This window comes from Kuraishia capsulata, genomic scaffold (assembly GCF_000576695.1).
Source record: "Kuraishia capsulata CBS 1993 genomic scaffold, Kuraishia_capsulata_scaffold_5, whole genome shotgun sequence".
Taxonomy (NCBI): domain Eukaryota; kingdom Fungi; phylum Ascomycota; class Pichiomycetes; order Pichiales; family Pichiaceae; genus Kuraishia; species Kuraishia capsulata.
The window spans coordinates 1,327,652-1,344,067 of NW_019172954.1; the positions used below are offsets into that span (position 1 = coordinate 1,327,652).

The following is a 16,416-nucleotide window of genomic DNA, read 5'->3' on the forward strand; positions in this document are numbered from 1 at the left end:
ACTCTCATATAATCAGATGGAGTGTAGTCCAATGGTATTCTCGATTGAAATGACCGAGCTCGCAGGTGGTGAGGCGTGGCAGATTATGTACACGATATCTGCCATTTAGCATAAGCCGCACTGATGTTGAAAAGTACGCAACTACTCGTGAAATTCAGATCATTAAATATACTATTTTACATGAAACCACCCAGACGCCTCTTCTGTTTCCGCTTGGAGCTGCCTTTTTTGTCCGTCTTCGATTTTTTTGGTCTCGGAGCGCTTTCATAGGAAGATGTCGACGCCAAGCTAGACTCTATTTGCGATTGCGGGACAGATGAAGGCATCGAGAAAAAACTATCGTTCTTCAGGTTGGAAGGTTTGTGGAATTTTGTCTTGCGAATCTGTGATTTGAGCCCGTCATGTTTTCTCTTCTGTGAGCTTATAACAGTTGGGATTAGCTGGCTCTCTAGTCTTTGTGTCAACCTTACGTTGGTCTCCTCTTGCTGTGTGTAGGGGTCTCCCCATTTCTCCAGAATGGTTTGGTATCGATGGGCGAGCTTCTTCTGGATGCGACTTATCTTGGTGCGTGTTGTGTCAGTCTGCAAGTGAAAACTGGTGAAGCTGAGACCCACATCCCTGGCAACTAAGCTCTGCTCCAGAGGTGTGAGAGAGTCGGGACTCAGAATTCGAGGGAGGAGACTGCGAAGAGACGCTAAATCAAGAATCTCTGGACTTGAAGACGTGATTGACGAAACAAAGTTCTTCAGTAATGATTTGTTCGTTTCGAAGTCAATGTTCTCGCCTTTGAAATTTTCAAATAGCATCTTCAACATGTAGTCCATTTCCGTCAAGTCGTCAATTAAGAAGGACCTGTTTTCAGTAGCTTCAAACAGGGTTATGCTTGAGTTACTTTGGCTCTTCGAGTTCAGCATTTCAGCTATTGAAGTAGTAAAGTCTGAAGCCAGCTCTTGAATCTTGTCTCTTTCGTCCTCTTCCCAAAGAGTATCGTCCGATTTGATATCAACCAAGAAGTCAAATAACTCCTTGAGCTTCTCATATACTTGGTCAGAAACTGAGTTTTCCCCTTCTTCAACTGGTACAGCATCATCTTCATTTTCGTCCTCCTCGAGTTCCTCCAACAGCGTGTCCTTCAGTTCCTCAGAAAAATCAAACCAACGCTTGGATTCAGGCAACATTTTGAACTGTCTGTCACTGGTGGAGATCGAAGAAACCAAATCACCGTTTGCAGAAAGAGTAAATGCACACATACCAAGAGATACATCTGCCACTGAGATTGGTCTGCTAACCTTGGCATCTGTATTAACGGCTCTTCTTCGCCAACTCTGGATACTAAATGACCCTGTGGAAGCAGACGTCATATTCTCTCTATATCCACGTAATTTTCCAAAAAGTGCACTCTCGTCAACATCGTAGAAATAATTGACCATCCCTGACATGGTTTTGTTAAAAGAAGGTGTGATGAATGGCTGTCCCAACAACACTATGTTATCAGCTTCGATGCCAATTGTGACATTCCATACCAGTCTCGATGCCTTGGATGTCACCGTGCAAACGAACATCTGTTCAAGTGAAATATTGTCCTTCAAGGCATTGGGAACAGGACTCTCTGAAACTGACAATGTCATGGACGGATCGTCATCGTCAAGGCAATGCTTGAATGCAAGAACCTTCTTGACACCGTCTGAAAAATCTGCGATTACAAGCTCCCTGTCTGTCAACAATGCAAAATATTCTGTCATAAACGGTATTCTGCGAAGATCCAAAATCTTGGACCAGGCCATCGCAGTAACGAGTTCGGTGAGTCCGTGCGCAATCGTGTCGTACTTGTATAGTCTGGATCGAGAAAAAACCAACAACTCATTAGGACTAGCTCCCCATATGACTCGTTTGAACTTTGACAGTACTAAGGGATCATAAATGGTACAATTGGAGTATTTCTTCGGGATGAACGGAGTACCTTTTTTCTGGATCTCGATGATGCGAAAGTCTCCACGAGCATTCACCACGGAAATCTCGGTGGAGTTGAACGGACTTGCTGTGGCATAAACCAGTTCAGAGATTCCAATTTCTTCAGGAGTCCATTCAGCATGTTTAACGACCTCCAGAATCAAGTTGTTCTTGGACATTCCGGCCACAGTCAATCTAAAAAGCACCAATGACTCTCTGGTAAGGACCAGGCAGTTTCGACCACCCTGTTTGTCAAAGGGCTCTTCAAACGATATCTGTAAGATATCCGAGCTCATATTCACAACAACAGATTTTGAAATCCAAGGGACAGACATCCTACGGATATCTTTCGTCTGGACCTCGAGTACTGCCCTTTCTCTCCACATCAGCAGTGAAAAGTGTAGTCGTCTCATGTTCTGGACATATCCCAAAACTAACAAAGGAATTGCACGTGAAACTCTAACATTGGCGATTATCAGCTGATCTGAGATGACGGGATCGTGGACCCCCTCCACATACGCTTTGGCTTCGTGTTCCAGTTTCCTGCCTAACCCAGTAGGAACGAACACTTCGGACTGGACCCTCTGCCAGTCTTCTTTAATCTGTGTTAACCGCTGTCCATGTGACAAAGTGGCAAACAATGGCTTCCTCAAGAGCTGGTTCGATCCTTGCACGAGGGTAAAGTTAATCGGGTAATCCAGCTCATTAGCAAAAGACCAGTATCTGTTTGGGTCATGTGCCTCGCGATAAACACCAGGTCCCTCGATCCCATATGTAAGCTGGGGACCCACTTTTTTCTTTGAGGGCCACATTAAACGTCAGACAGCTTCATATCATTAAAACAGCCGGGCGATCAGTGGTTGTTGTGGTTGATGTTGTATACGTTATGAGAACAAGACTCGGGACCTCATATAATTTTTTAGTGTGGAGTGCCAAAACCGAAGACCAAATCTGGGTACTCCATCAAACGGATTAAAGAGAATGGGATTTTGAGACTGACCTATACAAGACCACCACATTCGTTTCAAACGTTTCAAACGAAACGTGATTTATGATATTGAATAGACAGAGATCTGTTTTTGGGAGGTCTTTGCGATCTCCCCATACGTGTCTACCATGCATACCCATAAGACACAAACAGACATCTGCCTACAAGGCCTTCCTGGAAGAAGCCAAGAAGAAGAAAGACAAGGAGGAAAACGAGAGAAAGTACCAAAAGAAAAAATCCACCAAGGCATTTAAGTTCACCTCCTCGGCTTTTATATTTGTCGCTACACTTGGTGTTGGTTATTCGCAGGGCCGTTTGCAGGTATTGAACCAGCCTCCGAAGAGCCTGTTCCCAGAAACATCAACCGCCCCGGTAGATGACATACGATCGCCTTATTATGCCAACGAGGGTGAATTTGAAAAAGCCTGCAAGCTGATAGAGAGGGTTGTAGGGCCAAATGGCTTCACCGACTCTGATGCCGAGATTAACGGCCACGCTGACTCCTATTATAGTTGCATGCACCCCGAGCCGGATCAGAAGCCGGATTTGGTGGTGTATGTGCGGTCTACCGCTCAGGTCTCGAAAATTATGGACATTTGCCACAGATTTAATGTTCCTGTTGTTCCTTACTGTGGTGGTACTTCGATTGAGGGCCAATATATCTCCACAAGAGGGGGGATAGTGCTTGATTTTTCTAAGATGGCTGATATAGTGAAGTTCAACGAGGAAGACAGAACTCTCACAGTTCAGGCTGGAGCCACATGGCAGGATTTGGAAGAGTTTCTGAAGCCAAGTGGGTTACTTTTTGGTCCGGATCCAGGACCCGGTGCTCAGATCGGAGGAATGGTTGCTACCAGTTGTTCTGGAACCAACGCTTATCGATACGGGACCATGAAGGAGAACGTGGTCTCACTGAAAGTGGTTCTATCAGATGGAACTGTAGTAGACACGGGTTCTTCCAACTCAGGTTACGATCTCACTAGGCTGATTGTGGGGAGTGAAGGAACCCTCGGACTTGTTACGGAAGCCACTTTGAGGCTTGCTCCAAGACCCAAAGCTGAGACTGTTGCACTAGTGTCCTTCGATAACGTTTTCAATGCTGTTCAGGCTGCCCAGGATATTATATCGCGGGGGATCCCATTGAATGCGATTGAGCTTTTGAATGCCAAAAGCGTCTTCTACGTCAATCAGTCTGGATTATTGCACAAAAAGCTAGAGGAAAAACCCACGCTCCTTATGAAGATTGGAGGGGCCTCGCAATCGTTATTAGATGAGACGGTCAAGATCACTCGGAAGATCACAAAAACCCACAACGAGACCGCGTTCAAGTTTGCATCCAACGAAGAGGAAATGGACCAATTGTGGATGGCCAGAAAAGTGCTTTATTGGTCAAACCTAGAGTATGCCAAGAAAGCTGCCGGTCCAGATGTGAATGCCTGGACCACCGATGTTGCTGTGCCTATATCGGCTCTTCCCAAGATGGTTGATCAGTTTGAAAAAGAACTAGATAAGTCCGGGATTATCGGAAGCATCATTGGCCATGTTGGCGACGGAAATTTCCATGCTTTATTGATGTATACGCAAGACCAAAAAGAAGCTGCAACCAATCTCGTTTCGCGAATGGTTGACCAGAGCTTGAAGCTGGAGGGAACCAGCACCGGAGAGCATGGAATTGGCTACCACAAAAGAGAGTTTCTGATCGAAGAGGTTGGCCAAACCTCGGTAGACACCATGCGGAAACTCAAGATGGTGCTTGACTCCAAAAGAATACTCAACCCGGACAAGGTGATTGTGGTTGATCGTTCTGAGCCGCAGCCCGATAGAAGTGAATAGAAATTTCTAGAAGGCTCTACGCTGGTGCAAGAACGTGTCCAGAAAAGAACCTGCAAGCCTGTAAATATAAACAAGAATCCACATCATACTTTAAGACCTAACCTTCCAGTATCTTCTACAACAACCTTAGACTTTCAAATTTTTCTCAGTCTACTACTTTTCAATTCTTCAGATCTGTTATGTCTCTCAGATTTCAAGACTTCGTCGTGCCCACGCCATTCCTCCCTAAACGGAAATTTGCACTGCGCACTTCAGGAAATTTAAATTCTAAGCAAGAGACAGGTGATACAGATGATGGCATAGAAGAGATTGTAAGGGAAGATCGTCTGCCCTTATATCCCAATTTGGTCGGAAATTCGCAGACATTTGAAACAGAACAGCCAGAAATGAGTTCGGGAGATATTCCTGTGGATCCGTTCCCATCGGTGCTGTTTTCCGACCCGCCCGCCGTCGATGGCGCTCACGATGCCCTTACAGGCTTTCCAAACGATGTTATACCCAATGGGTTTACGGATGGCTTGACTGCGGACGACGTGATAAACAACAATCCACAGGCATTGACCACATACTCGAATGGACTACTCCATGGCGTTGACCCGTTGTATAGCAACAACATCACCGAGATACCCGCTAGATTACAGACTGTTAACAAGGACGGCCGCTTGTCTCCTATACAAGGAACCTCTGAGGAACGCACTTATTTCAAGAGACCAAAGCCAAAGAGACTCACAAATGGTACCAACAAGAGGCCTGCATTTGTAACCAAGTTGTGGGATATGGTGAATGACGAGAAGAACAATGACTACATTAGGTGGATGCCCGATGGGAAGAGTTTCCAGGTGCTGAGCAGAGAGACCTTTCTGAAGGATGTCTTGCCGAAATATTTCAAGCACAAAAACTTTGCAAGTTTTGTGAGACAATTGAACATGTATGGATGGCACAAAGTACAGGATGTGAGCAGTGGGTCGATGAACAACGAGGAATTATGGCAATTCGAGAACCCTTGTTTTCTGAGGGGAAGGGAGGATTTGTTGGATAGCATTGTGAGGAATCGGGCCAAACCTGAGGAGGATGAAGAGCTCGATATTCAAGTGCTGCTCAGTGAATTGGAGACAATCAAGAGCAACCAGAGATTAATTGCGGACGACCTGCGCAGGGTAAAGCACGATAACGAGACCCTCTGGAAAGAAAACTTCATTGCCAGGGAAAGACATAAGAATCAGAGCGAGACGTTGGACAAGATCTTGATGTTTCTGGCATCTGTTTATGGAACTTCCAAGAACGATATTCAGAACATCACGGGCTCCCAAGAACCAGTTGCTCATGAGCATAAGCCTGTCCCCGCCCAGTCTTTCAACAACAGACCGATGTTAATGATTGCGCCAAACGCCCACAAAAGAACGCCTTCAGAGTCCAATGCGCCAGCCGCAAGCGGAATTTCGGAAATTTCCAAGACTCCCAACTCTGTCGGCGAAAGCCCCATCCAGGAGATATACAGAGGCCCAGAACTCAAGCAGGGATTGCCATATGTGCCTGATTCGATAGACCCTGCCACCAATCCTTACCGCAATCTTTCGCTCCAATCAGATGCTGCTGCAGGTAGGGCTTTGTTTCCGGAATTCGCTGATAGCATACAGTCTCCTGCGAAGAATGTAACGGACCTGGATATTCCATACAGTTCTCAAGGCGGTAGCAAGTATCACCGCGATAGCTTGCGTGGCTTGGAGAACACCATAGCGAAGCAAGGTGATTCCATCAAGCATGTTCAGGATTGGATCAGCAAATTGCACCGCAATTTCAACTCCGCTGACAGAGACTACAACGAGGCCTCGTCGAGGGTGTCCGATTCTGCTTCCAGGCTGGATGACAACTTCGATGTGGACGATTATTTGAACTCAGGAACGCCATTGGGAATTGAAGAGATCGATAATGATTCTGACAGTGACGACGACAGCCCAGGTGCAGAGGCGGGTGCTTCTGCTCAAGATCCACGCATTGATGAGATTTTTGACGATAAGTCTGTATCTGCCGACTCAAATACGTCTACCGACTGGATGTCAGGATCAAAGAGAGCAAACCCAGTCTCCAAGACTGGAACTCCTCCCAAGAGGCAACACAGAAAGACTCGCAGCTAGAAGTTGTTCGACAGGGGTCGAAGTTGACGCTATTCATTAGTTTACTAGCAGGCACTGGCACACCATAGGAAACAGCCTGCACTTTCAACATTCTTCGCAGCATCCACAATATCCACATTATCAACAATACCGGAATTTCTCTATGGATTGCTTTATTCAACCATAAATAATTTGGACATCCTATTTAATATTTGTAATGCAAATTAACCTGCAGAATACATTTATCTCTTTGACATATGCCGGATTCGGCTTAGCGTCCTTCGGGCTGCAGCGCCTCCTGATGAGGCTGTGCATGATACCTAAGGCTGGTACCCCCGTGTTCTGCTTACGAGTGTTTGCATCGGAGATCTTAGTGATACGAGTTCAGATATTGATCATAAAGAGTTCTGAAATGACACAGTTGACCTTCAAGACCAAAACCGTAGGGTGGAAGGACGGGTTTGCGGGAGAATGGCATCTGAACAACATCCTTCTTCAGAATAACAATGGCCCATGCTTTATCATCTCGCTGATCAACTCAATGGTGATTTCTTCGGAACTGCGTTCAGTGAGTCAGTCATGGACCACTGTGACGAAATCCAAGTCAAAGACACAGTTATCACCTCCAGAGGACAATTTGGATCTTTTGAGCTCAGATCCAAGCTTACTGGTTCCATTAAAGAGCCTGCTATCTAATAGAGAAGTGACTTTGGAATCCCTATTGAGCCATCTTACCAATTTGCTACTGGTTTTCTCTGAAAATGGTCTAGATCCAGAAGATTTGACTGGAATGCTCAACACGTTTCCTCTTCTTCATACGGGATTGAACACGGATGTGAATTTCAGTTCGTGTATCATTTCGTCTACGCAGTCTGATGTGGAGGCCCAGGTTTTCAAGATGCTGGAACTGTTTGGAACTAGTATGGTACATGGCTGGATTGTGGATCCTGATTCGGACGACAGACATCAGTATGAGCTGGTGAAAAAACTGGGTCATTTCGAGAAGTGTCAGTTGTTTCTAGTGAACCAGCTTGATGAGATACAGAACTCTTTACCGGACTCCTTGAGGGCCAAGCTGAAGGTATCGCAGGTGGAGTCCTTCACATATTCGGATTGGTCTGATGTGTTGATTGGTCTTGAAAATGAGGAATTTGACGAAAGGTCTGAATTGATAGCTAAAATCAAAGATTTGATCGCCGTAAAAAGGTTCCTTACTGACAATCAGACCCAACTCACGGAGTATGGCCTGAAACAACTGCAGACCTCTGAGATGCTTCCAAACAATTCGGTGTCTATATTTTTTAGAAACGACCACTTCAACACGATGTACAAGCGTGATGGAGCTTTATATCTGTTGCTGATCGATGAAGGGTATGGCGAGCAGGACAGATACGTCTGGGAAAGTCTGAGCTCGGTTTCAGGCGCTGACAACGAGCTCCTTGATGGAAATTTCGTGAAAGCTGAGACCACAGGCAAATCAGACGAGCCTGCTTCAAACACGATTGAATACTCCGACTTCATGTTCGACGATAGTGAATTGAACAGCCAGGCAGTTTCCGACCAGCAATTTGCGAAGGAGTTGCAACGGAAAGAGGATGAGAGGTACGCAAAACAACTTCAAAAGTCTTTTGATGAAACGCCTGAGCCGAGATCAGGTCGAGGAACCAAAAAGAGCAAAACCACTGCGGACTCAGCGAACGCGAACTCGAACACAAAATCCGCCAAAAGCTCCGGTGATTCGTGTATGATAGTATGATCAGTTGTACTTAATGAACTTCATCGCAAAGGCCATGTAACTGTAGGTATTTCGAGGTGTCTAATCGCTTTCAAAAACAACTGGGGCGTGCGTTTTCGCGTGCTAGAAGACGTATGTTCCATTCGGAGAGAATGTTGCGATAGGTTGTCCAAACTTTGTTCTGTTGTTCAGTCAAAATGTGATAGTACTGACTCTATATCAAACTGTCAAACAGCGTATCATTAGCATTTGGTTTGTTGGTGGCATTAGCATTCTGGTTTATGTGAAGAGTCGACAGCTGCGGTGTTGGACTGCTGACTCTTTTCGTTGGTTGTAGAATTCCACCTGTAAACCCCTGTGGGGCGCCAGGCACTGGCTTTTTGAAAGACGAGTTCATGGGGGTTATTTTTGGCGAGAAGCTTGATGTAGTGGGTGACGGTGAGGCCTTAGACCAATCTATTCCCGAGGGCTGAATCACTTGGGGCTGCTGTGTAGTGGAATTGGATGGAAGCATAGCGTTGAGCGAGTTCATCGGAGCAGCTGTTTGGAGTGAACCGTTGCCATTCAGCCTCTGAATCGGGTTGTTTCCGGATTGCGAAGAGGTTGCACCAAATCCCAGGCTCGAGGAAGCTGTTTTAGGAGTGAGTGAAATCACGTTTGATTTTTTCAAGGGCACGATTCGTGATGGTTCCAATTCTGGTTGCTTCTGCTGTGGGAACGGCTGTGTGTATCTAGGAGTTTCCTGAGGCCTGAAAGCAGCTGGGGCTTGGACAGCTGGAGGCTGCGCAGAAGGGAATGTCGCCGCGCTATCGAAGTCTCCAAACTCATCCTCATCGTTGAGTTCATCGTTGCTAGTGACTGTGCTCAATGCTGTTGAGTTGGCCTCCTTCTTCACGACGGCTTCAGTACTCTTTTCAACTAAAAATTCTTGGACACTGCGAATGATGCTCAAAACCTCATCAAGGTCTCTTTTGCTATGCACGAACTTGGAGAGTTTCCACAACTCAAAGAACACTTGCTCCATGATAATATCCAGAATAGAGCTCCCGTTGCGATCGAGATTCATTGACTTCATCGTAGAAGACATCTTCAGGAATATGTGATGATAAAGACTCACCATGTTCGTGAGAATCTGAGAGTTCTTGAAGTTCTTCACTGAAGTCTTCTGAATCACCGGAAGAAGCTTGTCAATGATTAGATAGTTGTCCAGAAACTTGTCATCGGTCCTGGAATTGACTTTGCTGCCATCTCCAATGAGCAGAATGAAGGACTTGATGGTCAGATTCTTAACCTTCAATGAAGTTGTTTTGGCAAAAATATCACATATCAGTGGGAACAACTTGTGTGTAATTGTAGTGTAGGATTGAAACTGAAGAAACAGAGAAAGATTCAAAAGAGCATGCTCCTGCATCTGCAACAGCGCTTGTTGCTGATTTGGACGTAAAACGACAGATTGCTCAAATAGCTGAACCAAGAAAGCAGCGAAAGTTTCTGATTGTCTGCCAGACTCCACCGTAGATAGTCCAAGCCTGTCCTGTATCAATCTCAGATGGTCAATCATGGAAAGCTTACAACTGGCAAGGTCCAACTTGAGTAGCTTTTGCAAGTTCGTGAACACCTTATCGTTGAAAGACAACTGAGACAAGTCCTTGCTGAGATAAAGCAGATTGTCTAATACGAGCGAGATCAAAGTCTCGTCATCAGCTCCAATTTGGACGGCTGCGGTTTTCTTAGACCTAGATTCATCGGGAAAGTATGGAACTAGGACGTCTGTCAGCACGGGAAGAAACTTATTTAAGAGCAAAGCCTTGGGGAAATAATTGATAGACTTCTTGAGGTTTCTGAAAAACACAATCTTCTCGGTGATGGTCATGGTCTGAAACTCATCGATCACATTCAAGATCTTGATCAGGTCATTGTTGAATATCTTGCTCTCGATGAGTTCATCTATGGTGAGATGGTTACCCAGATCAATGGAATCTTGTGAAGACTCATATAATGATATCAGCCTCACGAACATGTCCAGATAGTTGTTAGGGATGTTGCGGAACATTGTCTGGACCCCCGGAACACTGATCTGCCCCGAAATAGCAGTTTTCATCTTCGTGACTGACCTCTCATATGTGCTCAGAGAAGTTCCATCATATTTCAGCAATGTACTGGTATCTAAATCGGTCTTTGAATTAAAGAGGTAGAATATCAGACAACCCAGAGAGAACAGGTCTGCGTTGTAGCTCAATGTATGTCCCATCACTAACTCAGGAGAGCAAAAGCAGAGGTTCAAACTCAAGAAAGAGGGCATTCGAGAGTCAGGCTTGTCAACATAGTACTCTGAAACTGTATCCGGTTTCACGAAGTTGAAACCCGAAAGTTTCCAGTCGAAGCTCTCATTCACGAAAATGGAGGATGGCTGTATATTCAAATGAACCATATGAGCGTTTTGATGCAGAAATTTGACACCATTCGATATTTGCAGAAGCCCTTTGGATATTATGATCTCATCCAAATCTTGTTTTGGGAAATTTGTCAGATCGCTAGTGACGTATTCTGTTACAAATAGCATTCTTGACTTGTGGTCTTCCAAAGGTTCCAGAACAGTAAGGATGTTTGGATGTTTGAACCTGGACAAGTTGGTGATATAATTCTCTAGCACTTTATAACAATCCTCCAAAAAGACACTCTTATTGGACTTGCCGAGAACTCCCTGCCTCACCATCAAGGACTCGAAGTTCTTCTTGTTGAAAGAGAATACCGAGCAGTTCTTCTTGGAGACTTTGTGCTTAGCAGGATATATCGTCCATGGATCGCTCACAAACAAAGGATTCGTGGACACAGCATAATTAGATTCAATAGCAGAAGACCTGAACACTTTAAACATGGTGACGGTTAGCCGTTGTTGCTCTGGCTAGTGTTTATTGATTCAAAACACGTAGTCCACTGTTCAGCTGGTCCCAAAGGGTGCCAATGTGGTTTGTAGCCCCGAGGCGATGCCCTGGGCCTTTTTTTTTTGCTTTTGATGAAAAACTTTCAAAGCTTGACCAGAAGCTACATATTGTTAGATTTGTGTAAGATATAAACATGGGAGAACACAAGTTGGAAACAAAAAAGAGAAAGGCTGATGAGAGTGTGGGGGTTGCCCCAGTGAAGAAGGACAAGAAGGACAAGAAAGACAAGAAGGAGAAGAAGGAGAAGAGAGATAAGAAAGACAAGAAGGATAAGAAGGAGAAGAAGGATAAGAAAGAAAAGAAGGACAAGAGTGACAATTCAGAGATAGCACCAGTTTCTACCACTGATTCCGTCATTATCCCACCCTCTGCTGTCAAATCTGAAGATGTCAAAAAGTTCCTCGAGGAAAACGAGATCACCATTGAGGACCCTCTTAACACCAACATCATACCAGCGCTGGAGTTTTCCTTGCTCGCTTCTACTATAAATAAGAAGATCCTCAAGGTGTTGAGTGAATTTGACAAGCCTACACCAATCCAGTCAGCTACTTGGCCATGTATCTTGCAAGGCCGTGATACAATTGGTGTTGCAGAGACTGGGTCCGGTAAGACTTTTGCCTTTGGTGTTCCAGCCGTGGACCATGTGGTCAAGTCGGGAAAGACTGACAAGCTCTCTGTGCTTGTTGTTTCGCCCACCAGAGAATTGGCTTCTCAGATTTACGACAATATGGTGAAGCTTACCGACGCAACGGGACTCAAGTGCACGTGTATATACGGAGGTGTTTCCAAGGATGACCAAAGACGCCAGGTCAAGACGTCGAATTGTGTGATCGCTACTCCAGGTCGTTTGCTTGATCTCATGGAAGAAGGTTCGATCAACTTGAGCGCTATTGACTACTTGGTTCTGGATGAGGCTGACAGAATGTTGGAGAAGGGATTCGAGGAGGATATCAAGAGGATCATGAACAATGTCAACGCTAACAGACAAACCGTTATGTTCACTGCCACCTGGCCGAAGGAAGTCAGAGAGCTGGCAGCTTCGTTCCTCAAAGAACCAGTTAGAATTACCGTCGGTGACAGAGACGAATTGTCTGCCAACAAGAGAATCACACAGATTGTTGAGGTTGTTGAGCCCTTTGATAAGGAGAAGAAGCTTATCCAGATTTTGACCAAGTACACTTCTGGATCCAAATCGAATGACAAGATTCTCATATTTGCGCTTTACAAGAAAGAGGCCACCAGGGTGGAGAGAACTTTGAACTATAAAGGTTTCCAAGTTGCAGCCCTGCATGGTGATCTTACCCAGCAACAGAGAACGCAGGCCCTTGAGAACTTCAAGAGTGGGCGCTGCAATTTGCTGCTGGCGACCGATGTTGCAGCCAGAGGTTTGGATATTCCAAATGTCAAAGTTGTGATTAACCTGACTTTCCCATTGACCATTGAGGACTATGTTCACAGAATTGGAAGAACTGGTAGAGCAGGAAAGACTGGTATTGCCCACACTCTGTTCACTGAGCACGAGAAACATCTCAGTGGTGCCTTGATGAACATTTTGAGAGGTGCTGATCAAGCGGTGCCGGATGAGTTGTTGAAGTTTGGTGGACATACGAAAAAGAAGGAACATAGTGTTTATGGTGCGTTCTATAAGAACGTTGATCCTACTCAGAAGGCTAAGAAGATCAAGTTTGATTAGAATACCTTACGAAAAGTTGTTTAAATATGCTGAAATAGTTTCAGGAAGATGAATTAGAAGATGGCATTGATTCTCGTTTTTGTTTAGAAAATCGTAGCATTTAGCGAATATCTTGAATTAGTCAATATATTGCATCTCCAAGACACTGCTTATTATGCGAAAACTTGACAAATCACTATAACCAGTACTACCGAGCTTTCACAAAATCACCCTGAATATACTCCAAAAAACACTTTAAAGTACTATTTAAAGCCCCAATTTTCATAATATGTCCAATAAAAACCTAAATTTCAAAACCTATAGTACTATATTTCAGTCTCTAATACACCTTAACTTAGGTAGTGTCCCTCTTGAAGAAGATACCCCGATTGGTCCTGCCCCGGCTAAAAAAAAAATGAGACAGGCCGCAGAGCCTCACGCTCTCTTGTTAAAAACGATCCAATTGTCTTGGCTGTTGTGTTTGACGTCCAGACACTCAAATGACCGACTTGAACTCGCGGAAAAAAACCTTCTCGGGTTGCTGGACATGTCGATCCAGAAAGGTGAAATGTACTATGGAAAGACCCATGTGCCAGCGGTGTGTTAGGGCGGGGGTAGAGTGCACTGGTTACGACATCAAACTGAAATGGTCTATTCCCATCAAGTTCGATACCAGCGGAAATTCGTTGCCTCTTGAGGTGTCAGATAATGATTACGTGCGGCGACGGACGGTTGATTTTGTGAAATACACCGAGGATCAGACATACGAAACTTACGATGACATTGATAAAGACCTGAGCGATTTGCAATCATTCTCTCCGGTGCCTGTGGATACCACCAAGTTGAATGGACCTTTTGGGGTTTTCAGGGGCTGCGAGGGTGTTGATAAGAATGCGAAAAGACACCAGACAAGCTCTGTGAGCGCGCACAGAAGTGGTCTTCCAGATAAGGCTGTTTCGAATGTGCCCACTGCGGAGTACCAAAACGTTCTTTCTGGTCCGACAGCCTCCACGCCGAATAGCATTTCTCAATACTCGCCGTCTCCTTCTCTGGGGTCCTCAGGTTACTCTATGAGACCAAAGGCCTTCAAACGCAATCAGTCGGTGTATGCAAATCCTTTGGACGGGTTTTCAGGCTCTGCAGATGGAAATGAATGGTTGAGTACTGAGCTGATTGGCGACGCGTTGTTGACTGCTTCGGCTTTGAATGGTGATATGTACTTTCTTGATCTGTTCAACGGTACTGGTAATGATTTGGGAGCAGACCACAGCGAGCCTCAGACGATGAACCTCATGCCGCAATCAAATGCTCGTGGCCTGGATCCTAAATCTACGGTAGCCCAGCAACACTATATGTCTGCCCATGTTGACCCTCAACAACCGGAATTCATACCTGATGAAGTTTTACAGCTACTATTCCACAAAAAAGAAAGTGTTGATAAGACTGCGGATGCTCAACATACCATTTCCCAACCCAATTCCAGAAGAGCCACCAGAACCGGCGAGGTGTTTTCAATCATGCTGGATGCTGATGAAACCACCACTATGCCTTCACAAATAATGACTGTTTCAGAAACCGAACATATACCTCCAACCTTGGCGATTGACAAGTTTGGCTTGCCTTGTAATGCACTCACTGTCAAGCCCATGACGCGCTATCTTATGAACTATTATATTGACCAGGTTGCTGACATGATGACGGTTATACCACTAGCAAAAAATCCGTGGAAGTTCATCTATTTTCCCAGAGCTATAATGGCTATTGGCGAACTTGGGTCTCTGGGGAGAACTTCAAACGCAAAAAACTGTCTGCTGAACGCTCTTCTTGCCGTGAGCGCGTTCAACTTACAGAGCAAGTTCACCAGAAACAGCGACGAGATGAAACATTATTTGAGTCTTGGTATTCAGTTACGGCAACAGGCTACTCAATACTTGAAAGTCTGCTTAGACGAGGACATCTTGACCCAGAAGTACAAGGACGTTCTCGTTGCTGTACTTTCCATGGTTACTATTGACGTGGTATGGGGTACCATGTCGGACTGCAAAGTTCATTTGGACATCTGCGAAAAGGTTATCGAGAAGAAGATGAAGGTCAAGAAGAAGCTTTCGTCACAGGCAACGATTTTGCACAGAATTTTCAGCTCATTGAAAATGATTCAAGACTCCACAAGTTTGGAGAACATCCAAGAATCGGAAATCTTTTTGAATGAGCAAAACTACAAGGAGTTCATCATGGATGTGAACAGTCCGTCTGATGCCAATATTGCAAAAGCAAGGTCTGAACCCCACCAAAGGAGAGGCAGTTTCGACAGTGTGGCGTCCACCGATTCCCCAGCTCCAAGAGGTGTGTTCCACGAGAAAATCAACGATCAGGGCAAAATTAAGATCGAGTTCATAGTCAATAATACGGAGAACGATTCTATCGAGTTAAACCCCGATGCCAAGGATGCAGAGCAGGGCATACCTTCTTTCATCGATATCACGAGATCGAGTTTCCAGCCTTCAAAAAACAAAGTTGACGACGATGTGATCTCGAGTGATGCAATTTACGGCCTTCCGAACTCTCTCATTCTATTATTCTCTGAAGTGGTGTATCTTTACAGATTCAAGACCTTTCATGACCAGGAGAACAGATCCCTCCCACCATTCTTTGGGAAATTGGCACAAGATCTCGAGCGCAAGATCTTGAACTGGAGATTAGAGTGGAAGCTCATGAGCGAAGATCGAACCCTCACGGACTCAAGTTCTCAATCCACTGCAGACTTTTTATCGCCCAGGTATGAAGGCATCTATCATCATGTCATGTCCTTCTACCATGGGCTTGCCGTGTATTTCTATCGGGGAGTTCGCAACATGAACCCTCTATACCTGCAAGAACGTGTTGAAAAGGTGCTGAACCATTTGAATGAAATACAAAGCATAGTTGAGAAGAACGAGGGCACGTTTATCATTCCGTTATTTTGGCAGGGATTTGTTGCTGGAAGTGAGGCCATGACTGTGTTCCTGCAGAAAGGGTTCAACCTATGGGGCCAGAATATCTCAAAAACAGGTATTGGCTCATATTGGGTAGCTAGACAGATCATGCTGGAAGTATGGAGAAGAAAAAATTCGAACGCAAAGAAACATACTTGGGCAGATGTTATCCATGACTGGGGAACGAACGTGATGTTGACATGATTC

General features: G+C 45.0%; 7 protein-coding genes across 7 annotated transcripts; 5 read left to right on the forward strand and 2 right to left on the reverse strand.

The window, feature by feature from the left end:
• Positions 1–176: 176 nt before the first annotated feature.
• KUCA_T00004693001 (uncharacterized protein) lies at positions 177–2,762 on the reverse strand (the record flags this gene model as incomplete). The annotated part of the gene is made up of 1 exon (XM_022601454.1): positions 177–2,762. The coding sequence occupies one exon, from the start codon at positions 2,760–2,762 to the stop codon at positions 177–179; it is 2,586 nt and encodes an 861-aa protein (XP_022460699.1).
• A 239-nt stretch (positions 2,763–3,001) lies between these two features.
• Positions 3,002–4,771, forward strand: KUCA_T00004694001 (uncharacterized protein; the record flags this gene model as incomplete). The annotated part of the gene is made up of 1 exon (XM_022601455.1): positions 3,002–4,771. The coding sequence occupies one exon, from the start codon at positions 3,002–3,004 to the stop codon at positions 4,769–4,771; it is 1,770 nt and encodes a 589-aa protein (XP_022460700.1).
• Positions 4,772–4,950: 179 nt separating this feature from the next.
• KUCA_T00004695001 (uncharacterized protein) lies at positions 4,951–6,906 on the forward strand (the record flags this gene model as incomplete). The annotated part of the gene is made up of 1 exon (XM_022601456.1): positions 4,951–6,906. One exon carries the CDS (start codon positions 4,951–4,953, stop codon positions 6,904–6,906), a length of 1,956 nt encoding a protein of 651 aa, XP_022460701.1.
• A 196-nt stretch (positions 6,907–7,102) lies between these two features.
• Positions 7,103–8,641, forward strand: KUCA_T00004696001 (uncharacterized protein; the record flags this gene model as incomplete). The annotated part of the gene is made up of 1 exon (XM_022601457.1): positions 7,103–8,641. One exon carries the CDS (start codon positions 7,103–7,105, stop codon positions 8,639–8,641), a length of 1,539 nt encoding a protein of 512 aa, XP_022460702.1.
• Positions 8,642–8,834: 193 nt separating this feature from the next.
• On the reverse strand, positions 8,835–11,498 carry KUCA_T00004697001 (uncharacterized protein; the record flags this gene model as incomplete). The annotated part of the gene is made up of 1 exon (XM_022601458.1): positions 8,835–11,498. The coding sequence occupies one exon, from the start codon at positions 11,496–11,498 to the stop codon at positions 8,835–8,837; it is 2,664 nt and encodes an 887-aa protein (XP_022460703.1).
• A 200-nt stretch (positions 11,499–11,698) lies between these two features.
• On the forward strand, positions 11,699–13,258 carry KUCA_T00004698001 (uncharacterized protein; the record flags this gene model as incomplete). Its single annotated transcript, XM_022601459.1, has 1 exon — positions 11,699–13,258. One exon carries the CDS (start codon positions 11,699–11,701, stop codon positions 13,256–13,258), a length of 1,560 nt encoding a protein of 519 aa, XP_022460704.1.
• A 479-nt stretch (positions 13,259–13,737) lies between these two features.
• KUCA_T00004699001 (uncharacterized protein) lies at positions 13,738–16,413 on the forward strand (the record flags this gene model as incomplete). Its single annotated transcript, XM_022601460.1, has 1 exon — positions 13,738–16,413. One exon carries the CDS (start codon positions 13,738–13,740, stop codon positions 16,411–16,413), a length of 2,676 nt encoding a protein of 891 aa, XP_022460705.1.
• Positions 16,414–16,416: the final 3 nt, after the last annotated feature.